Source organism: Mustela putorius, unplaced genomic scaffold (assembly GCF_011764305.1).
Source record: "Mustela putorius furo isolate JIRA1106 unplaced genomic scaffold, ASM1176430v1.1 tig00000743_pilon_pilon_pilon, whole genome shotgun sequence".
Classification (NCBI taxonomy): Eukaryota; Metazoa; Chordata; class Mammalia; order Carnivora; family Mustelidae; genus Mustela; species Mustela putorius.
Window position 1 is genome coordinate 2,978,671 of NW_025421464.1, and position 21,036 is coordinate 2,999,706.

Consider the following 21,036-nt stretch of genomic DNA (forward strand, 5'->3'; position numbering starts at 1 on the left):
CTCTCTCCCAAGAGCTGAAGTCCCTGCCCCAGGCTCCATGGCTCTGATGTCATTCCTAAGGGAAAGGACCCACCCCCAAACCCACAGAGCCCCCACCCTCTTTCCCCCAGAGGTCTGTTGGCCCTGGACCCAGGGCCTGCCTCTCAGGCCTCAGTGATGAGCCCTATCGGTTTTGGCCAGCAGCTCCTTGCCACCTGATGCCAAGAGGACCCCTTCCTCCACTGAAGAGCTCCTCCGAGCACAAACCCTGGCCCCACCCCGCTGGGCTTCAGAGCTCAGGTTATAAAAGTTGTGCCTTTCTGGAAGGCTGGAGACAGACCAGGGAGACTCCGGGCAATCCTGTGATTGGAGAGGTAAGGACAAGCAGGGCACTTCTCAAACGTTTCCTGAGCACCTACAAGAATGTGGTTTGGTGCACAGGTTCTTAATAGTTCGAATCCAAGCGCCGCCACCTGTGTGACCTTGGGCGATTCGTCTTTCCTCTCTGAGCCTCAGTTTTGTCATCTGTAAATTGGACTTGCAATCCGTAATCCCAGACCATTGCGGTGGGGACTCACTGATGTGATGAAGCTTTACAATGTTCTGGGCACACTGCCTGCTCCCTAGAAAGCACTCAAGTGGAAATTGGGGCTGGTCGGGATGCCTTAAAGCAAGAGGGGAGAGCTGGAACATGGTGTGATGTACGCAGGGCAGGAGGGAGGGAGACACCCGACATGGGTGAATTGACTGAGAAAAGTACCAAAATAGGGACCAACTAAACTCTGGTGGGGTGAATCATGGGTGAATTTCAGTTCACCCTGGAAGCAAAATATGACTGTTTAATGCCACGAGAACCAACTTCCCATCCAAAACTTGCATATGAAAGCGAACAATTGCATTTTTTATTACCCAGCATAATCACTGTTCTGAGCTCCTACGACACCAAGCAACAAAAAACTAGATGCTACTAATTCAAGGCATTGCCAGGATTTTCTCAGGTACTTCAGAGTACACTTGGCCTTTGGGGCCCTCTTGTTCTTGCTCAGTAGCAGCGTTTACCCTCTGAGTAGCTGCCTCATGGGCACAGCATAGGGGTCAAGGGGGCTCCCCGGTGGGCCCTGCTGATGTTGGAGCCGTCTGCATCCCAGCTGGTCTCTGCCTTGAAGTCCCAGAGGCTGCATCTGCTGAGGCACAGCCTTGCCCACCCGGAGGGCCCCCTGCCTGCGGGCTCAGGGTCTTTTTTTTTTTTTTTTTTAATTTGACAGAGAGAAATCACAAGTAAGCAGAGAGGCAGGCAGAGAGAGAGGGAGAAGCAGGCTGCCCGCTGAACAGAGAGCCTGATGCAGGGCTCGATCCCAGGACCCTGAGATCATGACCTGAGCTGAAGGCAGAGGCTTAACCCACTGAGCCACCCAGGTGCCCCTGGGCTCAGGGTCTTAACTATGTCCTTTGGCCACCTGGTCAGGGCTGAAGTTCAGCTGGTGAGAACCTGTACAAACATCCTGGTTGAAATATTGAAATATTTCCCTACTAGCTGGTAAAGAGCGGTGCCTTCAAGCCCCTTCCCCAGTGCCCACCCCAACCAATCTAACACCTGCCCCGGGACCCTCATCCACTGTCCTCCGTCAAGATCAAGAAACGTCCACAGTCCAAAGGGAGTGCTGTATCTGCTACCATCTCACAGGGTCGCACAGCCGCAGTAACAGCTATGAGCACCCGGCTTGCTAAGCGCTCTGCACCTACTGTGGAATGCATTCCTCACTGCCACCATGTTCATCCCCATTTTACAGATGAGAACACTGAGGCACAGAGAGGTCGAGTAAGCTGCTCAGGGTCACGCGGTCAGGCAGTAACAGAGCCTGGATTTGAAAGCAATCCACACAATGCGGAAGGGCAGTCCAGGAGGAAGAACCCAAAAGCACTAGGGTGAGGTGGTGAGAAGTGCAGGTAGGGTTCAAGGACTAGCAGATCTGGAGCTAGAGGGAACAGCAAGGAGAGAGGAAAGCTGGAGAGAGGTTCTAGGGAAGGAAGAACTAGGAGACCCTAGACAATGGGTCCCTAGTGGGCATATGGAGGTGGCCACTGGGGTTCCCAGCTCTATTCCACAGGTCATGACTGAGAGGATGCTGCTGTTCTGGGGGTCACTGCTATGCTGGGGGCTGCTGCCCCAGGCTCAAGGGAAGGCCCAACATCTGCTCTACCTGCGAATCAGCAAGAATCAGCTGGAAACAGGTAAAATTTAAGCAGCGGGCTTTAGAAGGCAAGATCTCAGGGAAGGGAAGGGGTGGAAGATGGTGCCATCACCCTCCCCAAGGCTTCTCCTCTTCTGGCCTCCCCATCACCAGCAGCAGAATTTGCCTTCCTTCACCTAAACCTGACCTCATCTTTACACTACTCTAATCCCTAATGTGGCTCCCCAGTACCCTCAAGAGACGCTCCAAATTCCTCACCTTGGCATGCAAGGCCCTGTATCCCCGATCTCTTCCACCGCCACCTGGAGTGGAAGAGGCCGGGGATACTCCCCAGTCTCCTTCCCTTCCTGTGATGTTTCTTCCATCTACAAGTCTCTTTCCCTACTTCCCAACGTGGCGAATTCTGACTCATCCTTTAAGGCAAAGCTCTCAAAGTCCCTCCCAGTTTTCCCAGGCAGGACTCTCCTTCCTCTGAGCTCCCACAGCCCTTTGGTGAAGCCTCATCTATGGCACTGGCCTGATATTTTGTAGTTATCCTCTCTGTCTCTCTCCCTTTTGACCATGAGTTCCTTTGACCGATGCCCACCCACCTCCTACCCCATTCCCTGCAGCCTAACCCCAATGATCTTTCAGTTTAATAAATTCACCAGACTCATTACCACCTCAGGGCCTTTGTACATGCTGTTCCCCCTGCCTCATTTGCTCTCATCCCAGATCTTGCAATAATGGATTCCTCCACTTGACTCAGGTCAGCTCAAATGCCTCCTCCTCAAAGAGGCTTTCCCTGACCACCCTATCAAAGGCAGACCTTCACCCCAGTTATCTTCCAACTCAACTCCATTTCATTTTCTTTGTAGCACTTACTTTCAAAAATTGCCTTGTTCACTTATCGGGATGCTGGGTAGTTGTCTGTCTCTCCCACCAGAATGTACACTCCTCACGGGCAGACTGCACACTGTTCCCATTCCCTGAGCCCAAGAGAGAGTGTACACTTAGTAAATACTTGCTGCTAAATGACCATACAAATTGCTGACTGAGCGGGTGCCAGGGGGCGTTTGTTGAATGTCCGAATGAACGGTGAGCCCCACCTTGAGGAGAGGCTCATGTCCTCAGACATTTCAGACCTATTCTCGGAAAACCACATCCTGGACCGCATGGCCAGGATTCCTGTGACAGGGCCCACCAGTGAAGGTGTCACCATCCTGGACCACCTGCCCTTTGTAAAAGAAGGCCTCTCCAAGAAGAGCAGTGGGCTTGACCTGTCCCTGGTCGGGGACCTGCTCTCAGGGAAGAGCCTCCCATTGCTGACGGAGCTGCTCCAGGCTGGCGGGTGAGTCTGCAGAGGCTGACTCTGACCTTTCTTCCTGCTTCAGGCTCGGCCCTTTCCCTGAGCCACAACGTTCTCACGTGTCAAGTGGATCCCTGGGCGGGTGGGAGGCCCGGTGGGGTTCCTGGGAGGTTCTCTGCAGTCTGGAAGGCACTCGGGCAAGTGCATCTTTCTTGTTCTAAATCTCTCCAAGCCACTTAAAATCATCCAAGGAACAAAGCAGAGTCTGGATCGAGGGTCTCAGGCTGGCGCCCCTCCAGACCTCCACACTCAGCCTCCACCTGGGTATTGCAAACTTGCATGGTGCTTTTTAAATATTTTCATTTTAAAAAATTAAAAACGTTTTAATGAATTGCCAATATGTAAAAATCAAAAGGGTTTGAATCAAAATCTAGGCTTTCTGACTGTAGAGTTTGTCAGAACTGCCGTAACAAAGTACCACGCAACAGGAATTCCTGAGGCTCACCCAACAGGGATTCATGGTGTCAGGGTTCTGAAGGCCGGAAGTCCAAGATCAAGGTGTGGGCACGGCTGCCTACACGCCTCTCTCCTGGTTTGGGGCGGTTTGCTGCCCATTCTAGTGGACAGCAGATGAATCACCAGCTTGTATCTCATGTTCAAAAAGTACTCTGGGTTCCTCTCAGCTCGGGGAGATGCTGGGAACCAACGTCACTGAAGGGAGTAGAAGGTTCTTGTCCTCCCCCGGGAATGCTCGGCCAGGCAGATGGTCCCTTAGCAGATGGCGGCAGGATCACCAGTCACCTTGCTTTCTCTGACTTTTGCCCGCCTGCTTCCCTTTTGCAGAATGCATATACTTGAATTCAGGCAGGCTCAAGGGCTCAAGGCACATAGACAGCCCCTCTACAGTATTCTCCCCATTTTGTAGAGGGTGATACTGAGGCCGGAAGAAAGGGAAGGGACTCAGCCCGCTCTTGAAGGCTTGGGCGCTGGAACTACAGTCCCATTGTTCTTCATCTGGGCTGGGGCTCAGAGATGGGGTTGTCCCAAAGCTGTTCCTACTCCTCCTGGGGTCTACCCTTATTCCAGCCAACCCAGACACATGCGATACAGAACTACAATGGCTTTACCAGGCCGTGCCAACACCCCCTGAACCCCTCTTACAGGCTGGTCATAGAAGACGTCAAAGGACCTGAGGTTACCCTGCGTATCCTGAGCGACAGCCTGCTGCAGGTCACTCTGCGAAGCAAACTGTACCTCTCGCTCCAGGAGTGAGTACACGGGGTACTTGGTCGCCCCCCTTCTCAGTGCCTGGCAGGCCCACCCTCGCAGCTATGACACAAGAGGCACCTGTGCAGGGCCACCAAAGGCCTCCTGCCTCTGTCATGGGAAGGCTCATAATAATCTTTGCCATTTGGGGCGTGTTTCAAAGTCATTTTTACTGACGGAGAAACGAGGGCGCAGAGTGGAAGAGGGACCTAGCCAGGACCACACAGTGAGGCATCAGTGTCCTCGGACTGCCCAGGCCAGAGAGCATGTGTCCCGCCTGAGGGACAGGCAGATGCAGTAGCCGGATGTTCTGAAGCGGGCGGCTGCAAGCTCACCTCAGAGCTCTGCACCCCGGGCCTCCGCTCCCGCTCACCAGCCAGGCAACTTGAACAAGGGCCTCTGTTTCCTGGGCCTCGGTTTCCTCATCTACCAAATGGGTATGATCCTCTGCCCTTGGCTGTAGTGAGCGTTCACTGCCGACCCAAGAGCTCAGACCACAGCAGGCAACAGAGGGAGAGCTGCGGGTGGGGTCGGCACGTGAAACAAATCTTCGTAAATGCCCTTCAGGAGTATGTCCACCCCTGGTTTTCTTGTAAAAATGTGGCTTTCTTGGTCTAGCTTCCCTTTTTAATAGATAAGGGAACACAGAGAAATATTTCTCTCTTATCATTGCCCTTGTAGTGATGGGCAGTAAAACCACAGCTTGGCCCTTGGCCTGGTGGGACTGGAGCACCATGAGCACCTGTGGCCCAGCTCAAGGTCACCATCAGCCCCACGTGATGGCCCCACTAAGGATGCGGGCTGGTGTTGGCAGCTCTCTCAGGTTTTCCCAGGCATGAGATCCGTATCTTTTTTTTTTTTTTTTAGATTTTATTTATTTATTTGACAGACAGAGATCACAAGTAGGCAGAGAGGCAGGCAGAGAGAGAGGAAGGGAAGCAGGCTCCCTGCTGAGCAGAGAGCCCGATGTGGGACTCGATCCCAGGACCCTGAGATTATGACCTGAGCCGAAGGCAGAGGCTTAACCCACTGAGCCACCCAGCCGCCCGAGATCCGTATCCGCAGCTGCAGGTCACTAGCCTGAGACTTCCAGCCTCCGCCTGAGGCTGTGGCTTGGAGCCTGCCTGGACACACTGCCCCTACAGGGTACTACGGCTCAGAGTCCTCAAGAACATTCGCATTGGGGTACGGCTGGAACAGACAGGGAACAAGACCAAGGTGATGTTAGAGGAGTGCCACACCCCACCGGGATACCTAAGCATCAAGGTCCTGGAACAGTGAGTACCTGCCCACACCTGTGCTCCCATCGGGCAGGAGTGGGTGCCGGGACTTCCGGCATTGCCACCGCTGCCCAGCCCTTCACTGGGTCTCACCGCAGGGGCTGCCTCTCCCCAGCCTCGTTTTCTGAGTGACCAAGGGCCTCAGGGACAGGGTCATCTCCGAGGCTGCAAGTGGCATACACCATCCATCAGCATTTCCTCTCTCGACATTGAATGTCATGGCTGAGAGTGGGCATCCACCCAGGTCAAGTCTCAGCTTGCCTGCTTCCTAATTCAGGGGCCCTGTACAAGCTGTTTGACTTCTAGAGCCTGTTTCCTCACGAGTAAAATGGAATTGCCTACCAAACTCAGCCAGCATGGCATGGCTGTGGAGAAAAGATGAGCTAATCCACATGCTGAGACAACCTTAGCACAAAAACCACCTCCTCCAGGAAGCCTTCCATCACTCTCCCTCCTTGAAAACCCCAGAGACCTTTATCAGAGAGGAAATAAAGAGATGGAGGCAGAGAGGGTCTATCAGGAAGAAATAAAGAGGAAGAGGATGTCTTGGAGAGGGAGCAAGAAGGCATGAAGGAGACAAAACAGAAAAGGAAAGGGTAGGGGTGGGGGAGGAGAAGAGAGACACAGGAAGGAAGCAGCCACTCTAGAGTTTCCCTACTACGCAAGCCCAGAAGCCCTGCCCTGGACTCCTGCATCTGGCCTCAGTTTCCCCTTCCATGGTGTCTCAGACTCCACCTGCCCTCCTCCACCACTAGGATGAACCCCTTCCTCGCAAACTCAGCTCTGGAGTTGGTGACAAGCGTCCTGGATGAGGCATTGCCCTTCCTCCTGCAGAAGATAGTATGTTGTTTGTCCTCCTCTGCCTCACGGGGCCGCTCCCACACCCTGGGAGAGGGGTGTGACCCCGAGGGAGAGCACTTCGACCTGACAAGGATCCCATCATGCCTTCCCTGCAGGTGTGCCCCTTGGCCACAACCCTACTCAACTTACTGCTGGAAGACCTGCTGCATGTCACTCTGCGTACGTAGCTCCTGGCCGAGGAAGCGGTGTATTTTCCATTCTCCTACTGTGTGCCAAGAATGATGCTCTAGGCTCTGAGAATATGACAGGAGACAAAACAAAGCCTACCCACAGGGAGCCTCCTTTCTAGTGGGGACAAGAAAGGGCACTATGCCTTCTGACCTCGGCAAGTCATTTTCCCTGGGAGCCTCAGTCTCCCAATCTGTAAAATGGGACTAATGCTAGACCTCCAGAGCGGACTGCACTGCTGCAATAATACCTAGAACCAGGCACAAAGCTATTGCTCGATAAATGTTTGTTGTCCCAAGAAGCATAGATCTAGCCCACAAGCAACTTCAAGCTAAGCAGAGACGGAGAATAGATTTCTGCCTGCTTCGCTGCCTCCCCACAGCCGCCCACCCTCCCCCAGGGGAAGCTGAGTCCTCGTTTCATTGCAGCCCCAGCCATCTCAGGGCCGGAAGACTTCCAGTACTATGTCACCACCACGGAGTTCACAGACGAGGCCATCCTGATGAATGTCCGGGTAGGCCAGTCCCACTGGCCAGAGCAGACCCCTCTGGGGACATCTGCTGGCCTGGGGGGTGGGGAATGACAGCCAAAAAAGGAAAGTAGGGCTTCTCTGGTTAGGAGACAGAGAAGGAGGGAGAAGGAAGGGGAGAGCTGGCAGGTGCCTGCCCTCAGGAGCCAGTACGGAGCCCAGAGAGTCCCACCTCAACCCTGGAGAGCAGGAGAGGCCACAGGGCTGAGTGTCCTGTGAGTGGGGATCAGGCTCCCACAAGAGGGCAGTTGGGACAGTTCAGGGGTACAGGATCATGCGTAACGCCCAGCTGGCAGGGACCCTTTAGATGGGGAAACCGAGGCCCAGAAAAGGGATGAGGCTGGCTGCCCAACTCCCTTTCACTGCTCCTTCCCCCTCCCCCATGGAATGGTCAGAGGTGGGTCAGGCAGACAGGAAGGATAGGAGAGGATAGGAAGGAGGCATTGTTAACAAAAGCACAGAGAAGGGAATGGGTCAGATAAAGAAGAAGCGAGGAGCGGGGGCTCGTGAGTTCAAAACCCAGCTCCCCCTCTTACCCTGTGTAGGACCTTGAGTAAGTCACTTTACCCCCTCTGGGCTTCTGTTTCCTCATCTGTCAAATGGGGACAGTTACAGTTCCCAACTCACAGCACCCTTGTAAAGTTGAAATGAGATTGTGCACGTGTGTTTAGAACTGCCTAGCACATAGTGAGCCTTTGACATTGGTTACAGCTATAACCAGTTGTTGGCCAGAGAAGCTGTTCCCACTGAGTTTCTCCTTTGTGTTTCTGAAGCTTGTGACACCCTGCGGCCCCAGCCAGAGACCCCGAAGACCTGCCGACCTGACCCCCCAACCCCTTCCAAAATTAGCCCGAGGCAGCATGGCAGACCTGGCTTTTGGGCTAGAAACCTACAATGACATCCTGTCCTGCCTCTACACCAGCAATGAGATCCGAGTGGACCCCCAGGACTCCAAAGTGAGTGCTTGAGAAAGAGGAATAACATAATTTTATTGCTTTACTTTTCACATGAAGAAACCAAGGCCCAGCTGGCAGAAGTGCCTTTCTGGGTGGACCTAGATAAGTCACTTCTCTCTGGACCTCCAGGGAGAACTCCTATTCAACCTTCAGAACCCAGCATAGAAGTCCCCCACTCTAGGAAGACTTCCTTGAACATCCAGGTGCATTGTTTTTCTCTTCATAACACTTATCCATTCATTCATGCCACAAAAATTTATTGAAAGCCAATATGTGCCAGGCTCTGTGCACCCAGGGTCCCTGCCGTTACAGATCTCAAAATCAAGGGGGAGAAAAGAACCTGAACAAGGAAACAGCCAGATAAATAAAATAATTTAGCTAATTTATAATAAGACCAATGGATCAGCAAGTGACTAGTGGGGATGACAGGGCTGTCCTGGGTGCCACAGTCAGTGAAGACATCTCTGAGGAGGTGGCCTAAGTGGGGGCAAGGAGGCACAGAAGTCTGCAAGAAGAGCAAGTGCCCAGGGTCGATGAGGGGATCACATGAGGGAAAAATCCACAAATGTCACTGCTGCAAAGCCCATAGAAGCTCCTCACCACACCAAGTCTCTTCCCTGAAGTTAGTACCCTGCTGACCTCTCCAGCTCTGTCTCCTTACCCACTACTCTCTAGACACCCACCTCAGGGCCTTTGTACATGCTAGTTGCTCTGCCCAGAACATTATACCTGTTGGTCTTCGTGAAAATGTCATCTCCTCAGAGAGCCCTTCCTTGACCACCACATTGAAACACTTAAGATAAGCCTTCCCCCTTTTCCCCTCCACTTCCTCTCTTTCTCTCTGTCCTTCTCCCTTCGAGACACTGATCCCACTGTGTATGTGTATGGATAGAGTTGTATATGCAGTCATGTGTATACACAGACACATGTGTACGTATATTGGGGTTTATTATTTAACTTCGTGTGTTCACTGTAGCTCCCGTTTTAAGGACAGGGACTACGGGTGTATGTCTACAGCACCCAGTGGGTGCCCCATAAACACTCAAATATGAAATCCCAAGATCCGTATCTAGAAGGGATCTAATTTGTGTTTTAAGATTTTATTTATTTATTTGATAGAGAGAGAGCACAAGTAAGCAGAGCAGCAGGCAGAGGGAGAGAGAAAAGCAGGCTCTTCTGCTGAGCAGGGAGCCCAATGTGGGGCTCAATCCCAGGACCCCAAGATCACGACCTGAGCCAAAGGCAGAGGCTTAACCGACTGAGCCACCCAGGCACCCCGGTATCTAAAGATTTGCTCCGTTGTTTTTTTTTTTTTTTTGTTTTTGTTTTTTTTATGTAAGGAAACAAAGGCCCAGATAGGGAAAGTGACTTGCCCAAGGTGACCGAGCAGGTGAGATCAGGAATGGAGTCAGGTCTCCCCCTGCTATTCCCTCCTTCCCACACAGATAGGACAGCTCTGGAACAATTGTAAGTGAACATAGTAATTCCATGTCTGCAGAAATTCTTACACCAGTGGGCAAGGGTATTTGTGCAACGGTGCTCTTTTAGGTTTCACTTCCTACCAGCTGAAGAATAAAGTTAACCTAGGTCTCCATTAATAACAAATTGGTGGGGCACCTGGGTGGCTCAGTGGGTTAAAGCCTCTGCCTTCGGCTCAGGTCATGATCCCAGGGTCCTGGGATCGAGCCCCACCTCAGGCTCTCTGCTCAGCAGGGAGCCTGCTTCCCTTCCTCTCTCTGCCTGCCTCTCTGCCTGCTTGTGATCCCAGTCTATCAAATTTAAAAAAAAAAAAAAACTGGTAAAATGAGTCTGGTTATGGTCATATAAGGCAGAACACTATGCAGCTGCTAAAGAATGGGGTTGTTCTATATATACTGACCTTGAGAGAAAAAAATAAGGTGCAGGACTACGTGGTTTGGAAGATCTCAACTGCGCATGCTTCCATGTGTGTAGAAAAGAGTCAGGAGGGGCGCCTGGGTGACTCAGTGGGTTAAAGCTTCTGCCTTTGACTCAGGTCATGATCTCAGGGTCCTGGGATCGAGCCCCATATCGGGCTCTCTGCTCAGTGGGGAGCCTGCTTCCTCCTCTCTCTCTACCTGCCTCTCTGCCTACTTGTGATCTCTGTCAAATAAATAAATAAATAAATAAAATCTTTTAAAAAATTTTTTTAAAAAGATAAGAAAACAGTCAGGATATACACCAAAATGCCAACAGGAGTTACCCCCTGAAAATAGAATTTGGAGGAAAAGGGGAAGAGGTGTTGGGGTAGACCTTGTACTTTTTACTTTATACATTTTTTTTACTGTTTTCTATCATGATTGGTGATTTTCAAAAACAGAAGGAGTATGGATAGATGGATAGAAATGTGGTAAAAGCAAAGAGAGGAAATGTTCTTTGAAGAATCTAGGTGATGAATATGCAAATGTTCCTCTAAAATTTTTTCAGCTTTGTTGCCTATGTGGCAATCTTCACAGTGAAATACTGGGGGTGGGGGGGAGATCACTGAAACAATAAAGTGTTAATATTTCCAGATAGATCATGGTGAGAAACCAGGTGAATGGCTCCTCCCAAGCTCACAGTGACTGACGTGCAGGTCATAGATTCATTTGGAAGCAATTATACCTCACTGAACCCCACAGACACCCCTACCCCCAAAGCTGCTCAGAACAGATTTACAGGATTCTAAATGCCACATTTTTGCCCTTTTTCCAGGCTGCCAAGCTCATTCAACTGTTGCCCCCGGGCAAGCAGGAGCCTGGGCCCCGGGTAGGTGTGTTGCCAGCTTCCTTCCTTCTCCTTCCAGGAGATCCCCACCAGGATCTCAGGGAAGAGTCTGGGATTGGGTCAGGGTTGGGCCCCCAAGCAAGCTCCATTTGGCCAGAGTTCCCTACTGTGGACTCTGAAATTCTAAGGCGCCATAAGGGTTAGAGGCATTGACTCAAGTAGGCACTTAGCTCATCAGCCCGGCCAGGTGGCTGGCACCATGACTCCGCTAGGGTGTACCTACTGAGGCAGACAGTGTATGTTGCACATGCGAGCAACAGTGAGCAGTGACTGTGTCCCAGGCCCCTTCACCTACAGCCACCTAAGCCCCAGTCACCCTGCGCTTTATCCCATCTTCGTACGTCAGCAAACAGGCACAGCAAGGTGGCTTCAGTTGCCCAAGTTCATATTGCTGAGCAAGCGGCAGAACCAGGATTTGAAGTCAGTCCTGGACTCCACAATCCATGCTCAGTGTCCTCTCTCCAAAAGCTGTTAGAATATGAAACCACAATCCCAAAAGATAACCATAGCATCGCGAACTGCCGGGCTCCGTGCTAAGCACTCTCCACGACTGAATTCATCTAATCTCCACAACAACCTTATAGAAGAGGTACGATTGTCCTTATTTGACAAGTATGAGAACAGAGAGTTGAAGAAACTTGTCTCAGGCCACACAGCCTACAAGTGGTGGAGCGGGGGGTCTGGCCCCAACAATCTATGTTCTTACCTGCTACGCGTGCCCAAGCAAAGGAAGATGCCATCTCACCTTAAGGGAGCGCAGGAAGGTTGAACTGAACTCCCCCAAGGTCATGTAGCAAGTTACAGCAGAGCTAGAATACAAATTCGGAGACCCCGGCTCCAAAGACAATCCTGTTCCCATTCCTCCAAGCTGGGAATTAAGGAACTCCATCCTCTCTCCCTGTCTGCCCCCTTTCCGTTTTAACTTCATTCAGACTTCTAAGCGGTCCAGAGCAAGTGTGAAAGTGACCCTCAGCGCCCCCAACCCTCCCACTGTCCACATTGATGGTCACGCCGCCACCGTCACTCAGCCGGGCTCGCTGGTGCTGCTGGGACCCGGCAACACCTCCTCTGTCTCCATTTCCTGGGTGAGTAAACCTCGAAATTCTTTGTTCCTGGGGGGTCTGGGTCCACATGGGGGCCCCTCGAGGGTCAGCTGACTGAGGCAGCAGCTGCCTTCATGCCAGGTCTTCTGCTCGTATTCCATCGGTCCGCACCCAAACAGCTGTGCCTGTCTCCAGCACATTAACGTGCTTGAGTCCCGATGCCCCTGAGTGCAGCTCCCTGCGCCCCCCACGGACCTCCTTGGCAACTAAAGGGTTTTCCCCCCCACCCTCTTGCTGCAAGGCCCAGGGCCTCGCAGAGAGCTGTCAAGTCTTCTGACTTCTTCCCTGGACGGGGCTCCATCAGAAGCCCTCGTCCCCAAAGCCAGGAGAGAGATTAGAGAAACAGTTCAAGAGGGACTCAGCATGCCTGTGTTCTCTACTCTATTCCTGGGGAAATACAGCTTTCCCCGAAGTCTCTACTTCTCCATTCTAAGCCCCTTAGGATCCCTACTTCCCAGTCCACAGACCTTACAATTGGGAAGTTCCCTCAGATACGAGGGCCTGGGGGGGTGGCTCCGCCACAGGAGAGCCCCACAGCACCCGATGTTCACAGGACCTTGGGGTCTGCCACGGGAGTTGGCATGACTCTGTGGTCAAGAGACTGGTCATCTCAGGGGTGCCTGGCTGGCTCAGTGGGAAGAGCGTATGACTCTTATCTCGGGGTTGTGAGTTCAAGCCCCTTGCTGGGTGTAGAGATTACTTAAATAAATAAATAAAAACCTAAAAATAAAGAAGAAGAAGAAGAAAAGAAAAGAAATTGGTCGTCTCTAATCAGCAGTGGGAAGTCCTATTTCTAGTCTATGAGGTGACCATGGGAATCACAGAGGCCCATAAACAACCCCCTCAAAACCAAGGCGCCCTCCGGCTTCCAGCAACAGTGATTCTACAGCTAAGTGCATCATTGCAAAAGATTTTCTTTCTACTGGGCTGAGCCTCCTACCCAGCACCAGCCTGCTCTGTCCTGGAGCTCCCAGCATCACCAGTGCCCTCTCCCATGGCCACACCCACACAGGCACGGTCTGGACACACAGGACGAGCCGATGGCGCGGCGGGGAGAGCACCACGTGACAGGGGCCAGCCCTCTCACAAGCATTCATTGGAGGTCAGGGTGAAGGGAATCCCTCTCGCTGGATCATAAACTCCTCTCCTGTTCTCACCTGATTTCAACTCCCATAGAATCTCCTTTCGAAAGCCGTGTTGTCTTCGAGAAATCAGGAGTTAAAACTCCAGTTCACTCCGAACAGGTAATGTTGTTTGGTTTTGGATGTTCAGAAGAAATAAGAAGCGCTCTCGGTAGGGGAGTGGTGGGGGGGGTTGGTCAGGGGTACATTCCCACAGAGCAGTGCACACAAGGTCGGCGGGGAGAGGAGGTGCCATGACCGAGGATCACTGAGCACGGCACCTCCAAGCAGCTGCCATGACCTGAAAGGGTGATCTCTTTTCTCTGCTAGCACCACAGTCACCCTGGGCCCTTACCCTGCCGGCCTTGCAAAGCAGGTGAGTCTCCCCTTACCTCTGGCCTCTCCGCGGTCCTGAAGGCCCCATCAGCAGGCCCGGAAAAAGGCCCTGAGTCACCGATGTAGGCAGTTGAAAGCCTCACTCACTTTCTATCATTGATCTCATCTTGCCCTGCTGTCCCCATACTCCGTGGGGTCAGGGGAGCCCCCAGAACTTAAACTTGTTCACTTCGCTCTTTCATACACTTAACAAACAACTACGGAGCAAACACCATGTGCCCAGGCTCGTCTTAGATACTAGGGATATGTCAGTGAACAAAACAAGGGACCCTTGTGGCACCCACACTCCAGCAGGGTGAGGTCAGATCATGGACAATAAGCCCCGTCAGGTGAACTATACATTGTATGGAAGCAGGTGCTGATGCTCTGAAAAAGTAGGAGGGATGGGGGATCGGGACGGCGGGTGCGGGTAATACTAAAAAGGAACGGCCTCACTGAGAAGGTAAGTGTTCGAGCAAAGACTGGGGGAGGTGACAGTGGGGGCATCGGGAAGAGGGAACCCAAGGCCCGAAGGCAAAGGTGTGCCTGATGGTTCAGGGGAACAGGAGGGGGCCAGGGTGGTTGGATCCGAGGGATTGAGGAGAGGTCAGAGGGTGGGCAGGACCTACTAGTGGGGTCCTGGTTCTTCTTGAGTGCAAAGAAAGTTGATGGAGGGTTCCGGGCATAGAAGGAGCAGACCGGCGTGGAGGCAGGGAGACCATCAAGCAGGCTGGTGGGACAATACAGAGGCCTGATGGGGTGTGGACGAGATGGTGGCAGGTGGCAGTGGGGAGAGTGGCCACACTTGTTCTTGAGTCCACAGGTGGGACACAGGGTCTCTTCTCTCAGGGTTGGTTCTTGCTCCGACACTGAAAGCTTTTCACTGCCTCTGCCTGTCTGAGGGAGGCCCCCTAAAGTAACTCCCCCTTTTCCCCACCCTGGGAACCTTCCTCCACCCTCCGCTTCCACAGGACCGTGAACTTACATTCTAGCCCTTAATGGGGCAAGACTGCAAGATGGAAAAAAACAACAAAATGAAAGGGCTGAACAAGAACATGTACTGGGAAACACTTGAAAATTATCGGCCCTACTATATAAAATTATCAGCCCTGCTCTATCAGACCTTGCTCTGGCCTTACTTGCTTGCTTAGGATCCCAGACCTGAAAAGTCCTAAAAAATTATCTTCCCAGATCAGGGATCCCTTCTGTGACATCATCAGAGGGCAGTCATCCATACCAGGGCTGCTGGGTATGGTTGCACTGGTCGTGCACTGTACAAGACACCCACACCATAGATAATACAGGTACAAATGTGTTTATAAAAGTCTCCCAAATGTCTTAAAGAAAGGGAATCTTTTCAATCTGTCCAAATGAGTTGGGGCAGCCCTGATCAATCTCTTGAACTTCTTAAACATCCCAGGTAACAGGAGGCTTACTATCTCAATGAGAAAATTACTGTCCCATTATCAGACAGGTCTCAGCATTAGAGAGCTCCTCCTTGGACTGACCCAGAGTTGGTCCCTGTGAAGCTCTGGTCCTGCGGTTTCCTCTGGCCCAAACTATTTGCTCTCCCCTGGAGTATCCCACAGAGTTATGAAGATGGTCCCTGTGACCAGGGTGAGGGTAACTCTTTTTCAGGCCCGTTAACTTTCCCCAGGCCTTTCACTATTTGGTCATCTGGTTCCAAAGCCCTTTGAAAAAGTAGTCCTGGGGACTACTGATCTCCTGTGGGCACCTGTACAGTGGAGACACCTGATTCCCGTAGTCAGAATCTGCTAACCCAGCCGAAGTGACCTTCCTGTTCCTTTTTCATCTGTTATAGGAAAAACGTATGGAGGCCCTTCTCTTAGAGCTTCTGAACAGGCTATTCTTGCCCCATCACAATGGTGAGCCCCTGTGTTTCTCCTCGTGCCCATAGACCAGAAGTTGGGAGCATCAACTGTGTCCAAAGCTCTGCAGGGACAGCTGGCTTCCGCCTGGTCCCCCAGAGTCGGTTAAGAATGGCCTCCGGGCAAGGCAGATGGAGGCAGGGGAGAGATGGAAGTTTGGGATGTGGCAGATGGGAGGGTGGGAAGGGGCCCTGGGTGCCCTCCTGTTCTTTGCCCAGGCAGCTGGTGTGGGCAGGATCTCAGAAGTGGGATGAGTGACCAGGAAGGGCTTCTTAGGGGGGTGGGGCTAGCATCGTGGCACGTGAGAACCAGAGGGGTCCTTCGAGACGGTGGAGCCCACTGCCCAGAGCTCCAGGCTTGCAGGGTCCAGGGAGATACCACTCACAAAGGAAGCTACCTGGGCAGGGCCAATGGCAAATGGGCCGTGCCCTGGGTGGGTGGCTGACACAAAGCTCAGTCAAAAGCTGGCAGCAGGGGGGATCTTTTGTATTTTGAGAGATGCTGCAAACCTGGATTTTTTGAGACATGACACCTAAGTTTAGGTCTCAGCAACAAAATCAAGCTTTTCCAAAACAGCACTCAGTCTGGGCTCCCTCAGAAGCAGACCCTGAGATAACAGAGTGCAGGCAGACTTTGGGGGAGGTGACCCCAGGAAGTGGGAGGAGTGTGGAAAGTGGGTTCTAGGGGAGTGTGGAGCCCAGCCCGGCTCCTCTGCAGCACAGAACCCACTGCCCTCCCTCCCCCGACACCGCCCACTTACTCACATGATTCTTTGGTCAGCCCCTCTGTCCTTAAAGGAATGGTAAGCTGCCTGAGGGCAGGGACCCCGTGTTTGCTTTCCATTGTGTCCCCCACACCCTGTCCAGTACCTCCCACCCAGGACACACTTAGGAAGCACACGTAGGAAGTCTGGCAGAGCTGAGCCCAGCATCAGGCTCTCTGCTTCCCCTACAGGGCACCCCTCTGTGCTCCACCTTGAGGGCTTCTGTTAGGATGGCAGATGAGGCTAGAGGAGCAGGCAGGAGCTCAAATGCTGGTCAGGGTGAAGGGTTTGGCATAATTCCATGGCCCACGTGGCCAGGGAATGTTCTGGGCATAAAGTAAGTAAATCTGTGTTCAAGAAGGGGGACAAATTGGAAGTGGGGAAGAGTGGTAATGGAAGGTCTAGCAAGGCAGCCAGCGAGTTCAGGTGGGCAAGGATGCCACCTGACCTGGCCAGTGACTTCCACAGGCAGCTCATTCAGTAAGTGTATCTTAAATCCCGGACCACATAGAGCTATGGCGAGGAACAAGAGATGACCCAGGAGCTAGGTCTCGTTCAAGAAGCCTAGATAGTCTTGCAGGGTCTGAACACCTAGGTCAGGGGGTGCCTTTCACACTGGGGTCCTGTCCATAGCTCTCCAATAAGGGAAAAAGGAGCAGGGCCAAAGCCACTAGGGAAATACAGGAGGACTGCCTGTAAGAAGCAGCCAAAGAGTAAGAAAACTGGGAGGAGAGAGATTCACAGAAGCCTGTGCTGCAGTCAGCGTCATCTGGTCTCAACACGGAGAGAGGATTGCAATGAGGAGGGGTCCAGAGGCTGGGAGCTGGGAGGCTGGCGACAGGGCCTCTGCAGATCAGAGGCCAGATGGGAGACCAGAGGCACATGTCCCTCTACCTCCGTCCTGCCCCTCACCTAACTGGGCCAGAATGCACAGGGGTATGAGACCCTCCCTTGAGCCCGGAATGATGGTAGGAGCCAGGACAAGATACGCACTGGTCAGCGCCAAGGTCGGGGCAGGAGCGGCCCATGTCAGGCCTCAAAGTCAAATCTCAGAAACTCAGTTTGCCCAAAACTGAGTTTTGGGCAAATGATTAATTCTTCGAAATTCAGTTTACTAAATGACCAATTCTCCAAGTTTACCACTTACCAACTTAACAAAAACTTACTCCAAGGACTACCTTTCATGTATTTGGTAAATGAGTATATTCATGAATATTTTCCTGGATACATTTTAATGGATATTTTCTTATTATATAACCAAATTCCTAGTGTTTTAAGGTTGATTTTTCAGTTTATAGTGACTGTGTCTAAACTTTTTTTCTGAGATGTTTTCTGTCTCCGTTAACATTCTAAAATTTCTAGGAGCATAAACATTGTTTCAGAAGTTTTATGCAATTAAATGAGGAGAATGAAATTCATTAATAGCTTCCCAAGATGCCTTCAACAAACTGAACATTCCTTAAAATGATGCTAAGAAGAATATCTTCATAAGAATGTGTTCATGGTTACTGAATATATTCAAGAAGAAATTCCCTCAAGATAGGTTTTTAATAAATGGGTAGTGTAGCTGTTTAGAGACCTGGTTTTCTGGAGTGGGGTTGCCTGATAGGGGACACTGTGCCCTGGGGAAGGGGAAGAGAAAGGGACCATGCCAAGTCCTTTCCCTGTTCTGGACAGTGCAGCAGACAGGGGTCGGCTGGCGTGGCCCTCCCCTGTGCTCACCAGGGCACTGAGCTTCCCTCCCCACACCTTTCACAGAGCTGCTCAGAGAACAAAACCTCCCGCTGCCCAACGTCAAGGGCCTCTCCTTTGACCAGGCCCAAGTGGAGACCTCCGAGGTAAATGCCAAGAAAAAGAGTGTCCTGAGACCTGCCGGGGAGGTCAGAGCTAGAAGGGTCTTGGGGTCCTGCAGGTGCCTTGTCCCCATCCTGCGAGGGCAGAAGCTGAGGCTCGGGCCAAGGAGAGCCTCATGCCTATGTGGCAAGCCCTTTACCTCCCTCGTCTTAGCATCTCATAGGCATCCTGGATGTGAAACCCCATCTATAGATGAGCAAACTGAGGCTCCACGGGGCTCCATGAATCCCTCAGGGATCCAGGCCCCAGGCTCACGGACAGCTTCAGACCCGCACACAGGTCGTCTTCACAATGAGCTGCATGAAGTTGATGTTATGATTTCACCCAGTTTACAAAAGAGGGAACTAAGGCACAGAGAGGCAGAGACACTTGCCCAGGACAACAGAGCTAGGGTTCCAACTGGGGTTTATCCAACTTCAAAGCCTTTTACCCTTAGCCAGGTCCACCCACTTCCCTAGAATTCAGGTGTCCTGACCCCCAAAACAGGGCTGTTGCATCTGGCCCCTGCTTTCTGTGAACGGCCAGAGGAACCAGGCCGGCACTAGGCTGGCTAATTGCCCAGGAGGAAGATGAGGCCCAAGAGCAGAGGGCCAAGGTAACCAGCAGAGGAAACAGAGTGGCTGCCGAGGGAAAGCGCCAGCTCTGAATCTGCCCCTAGAGTCACCCCACCTCCTTGGCCTTCATCCCACCCCTCTGTGCGGTGAATCTAAGAGACAGATGGGGTTGGTGGGAAGGGGCAGAGCTCAGAGATGCCCTTCATTTCCCCCTTCCCCAGATTCCCACTCTTAAACAGCAGTGCTGAAAGGGCTCTGGGGGCAGGGCAGAGAGAGAATCAGACAGAACCTTCCATCTGGGTGACATCGGGCAAACCACCACCCCTCCCCCGGCCTGTTGTCCCTGTCTATAAAATCAAGATACAAAGACATAAGGTGGAGGAAAGGGTTCCCCCTCAGAAGCACAAGGAACTGCTAGGACCACTGATTTCACCCCACCCGACTCTGATCCACCATCCCAGACATAAGGTTTGAGTTTTAGGACCCTCTGCTCATGCCCCAGTTCTGGACCCAGGATGCCTGGTTCCCAGTCCTGACATTTGGGAGACACTAGAAATCTGGCTTCAGGAACCAGAAGTTAGGGCGCAGGAGGCGGGAGGAGGCAGCAGCAGTTTGTCTCATAAAATCCCAGCTCCTGGCCTGTGCTACTCACTACCTACCCACCCCCCACCCGCCCCACTCCCCACCCCACCCCCACCCCCACCCCCACCATCCTCAGACCCCTCCCCCAGATCCCTCCTCTGGAACCCACCCTGACCTTGACCCTGACCCTGGCAGGGAGGGGTCATCCCAGGATGACCCTAGGTTGGGGCTGGAAGAGCTACTACAGGTAATACAGGGGCTGGAGCTATCCAGGAATGATGCCACAGCTCCTGGCAAGGTGAGCCAGGAATGGCATTGTTCTGAATGCCAAAAAGTGCAAAGTCAGGACACAGCTCCTCAGCTCTCTCATAATCTGACCTATAGAGGCAATAGCTTGTAGGCTCACCCACTGATTCATTTCTAGGCTGCCTCGCACTGTTGTGGCAGTTACATATTACAGAACTCTAAGATGCACCACTCATACTGTGGTACACAAACCACATCACCTGGAGTTGGGCAGTGCACTATCTGCACAACCTTATATGGCTGCTCTGATCACTCCCTCATTCATTCACTGTCACTAATTTATTTATTCTATTAATACATATCACTGATTGCACTATGCCTGGCCATGTGCTAAGTAATGCTGGGAGTTAGATCCAGTCTCTGAAACCCTCAAGAGCTCCCCCTTTGGTGGAAAAACAGGTAGAGGCGCAGATGGATTCCAACAGCATAGTCTGGGCATTGTGGGTGGGAGCAGGTGGAAGGCTCTAGCTGGATGAGAGACCTACCTCAGGGTAACCCTAGCAGGACAAACCCCAACGCATCAGAAACATTAGAGGACTCTAGCTAGATAGGTATTTAGGAAGAGCTCCAAGGACTGACCTGTTCCTTCCTTCACAAACATTCCCAAGACCCTTCCTCCCCTCCCATCTATCCCCTGTCCAGTCTGCCCCTGACTCTGCCGTCTTGCCAACAGGGGAAGTTGTAATCTTAGGACATTTACAACCCCTCTCAAGATGTCTTGAGCCACCTCAGGGAGAGCTGGTTTAATGGGCAGTGAGGACAGATAGAGCATGTCTACCTGCTTCTATCCACAGGGTTATGTGCTACTGACTATTCCAGAGGAATAGCCGGTTCTCACTGAAGGCCTGTCCCTCCCCTCAGCCACTCATGCTCTGGATCCTTGAGAGGCTGAGGATGGCTACAGTCACAGTGGAAAATCTCAGTCGCAATAAAGATGATTTTTGCTGGCGAAGGAGTCTGGTTCTGAGTGTGCTAAGGGATTCTGGGAGGTGGTGAGGCTACCCTGAAGTGCTCCTGTGTTCCCCTGGCCCCTGAGAGAGATATTCTGAATTCTGTCTTCAGTGTCTCAGGGAAAGGAGGCTCCTCGGAAAACAGAGGAAGAACCTGACCTTCAAGAGCCCATGGCCTAAGAAGCAGGAAAGGTTCCTGCTCAAGAGGAAGGAAGAGGAGGGGGTGCTTCGGGAGC

At 52.2% G+C, this 21,036-nt stretch overlaps 1 protein-coding gene across 1 annotated transcript; it reads left to right on the plus strand.

Moving 5' to 3' along the window:
• The first annotated feature begins 1,836 nt into the window (after window positions 1-1,836).
• LOC101685469 lies at window positions 1,837-20,794 on the plus strand. The gene is made up of 15 exons (XM_004746623.2): window positions 1,837-2,211; window positions 3,285-3,501; window positions 4,623-4,727; window positions 5,871-6,002; window positions 6,761-6,845; window positions 6,962-7,025; window positions 7,463-7,548; window positions 8,337-8,519; window positions 11,232-11,285; window positions 12,236-12,388; window positions 13,583-13,650; window positions 13,858-13,903; window positions 15,725-15,788; window positions 18,313-18,392; window positions 20,645-20,794. The coding sequence occupies exons 1-15, from the start codon at window positions 2,049-2,051 to the stop codon at window positions 20,675-20,677; spliced, it is 1,533 nt and encodes a 510-aa protein (XP_004746680.2). The 5' UTR covers window positions 1,837-2,048; the 3' UTR covers window positions 20,678-20,794.
• Window positions 20,795-21,036: the final 242 nt, after the last annotated feature.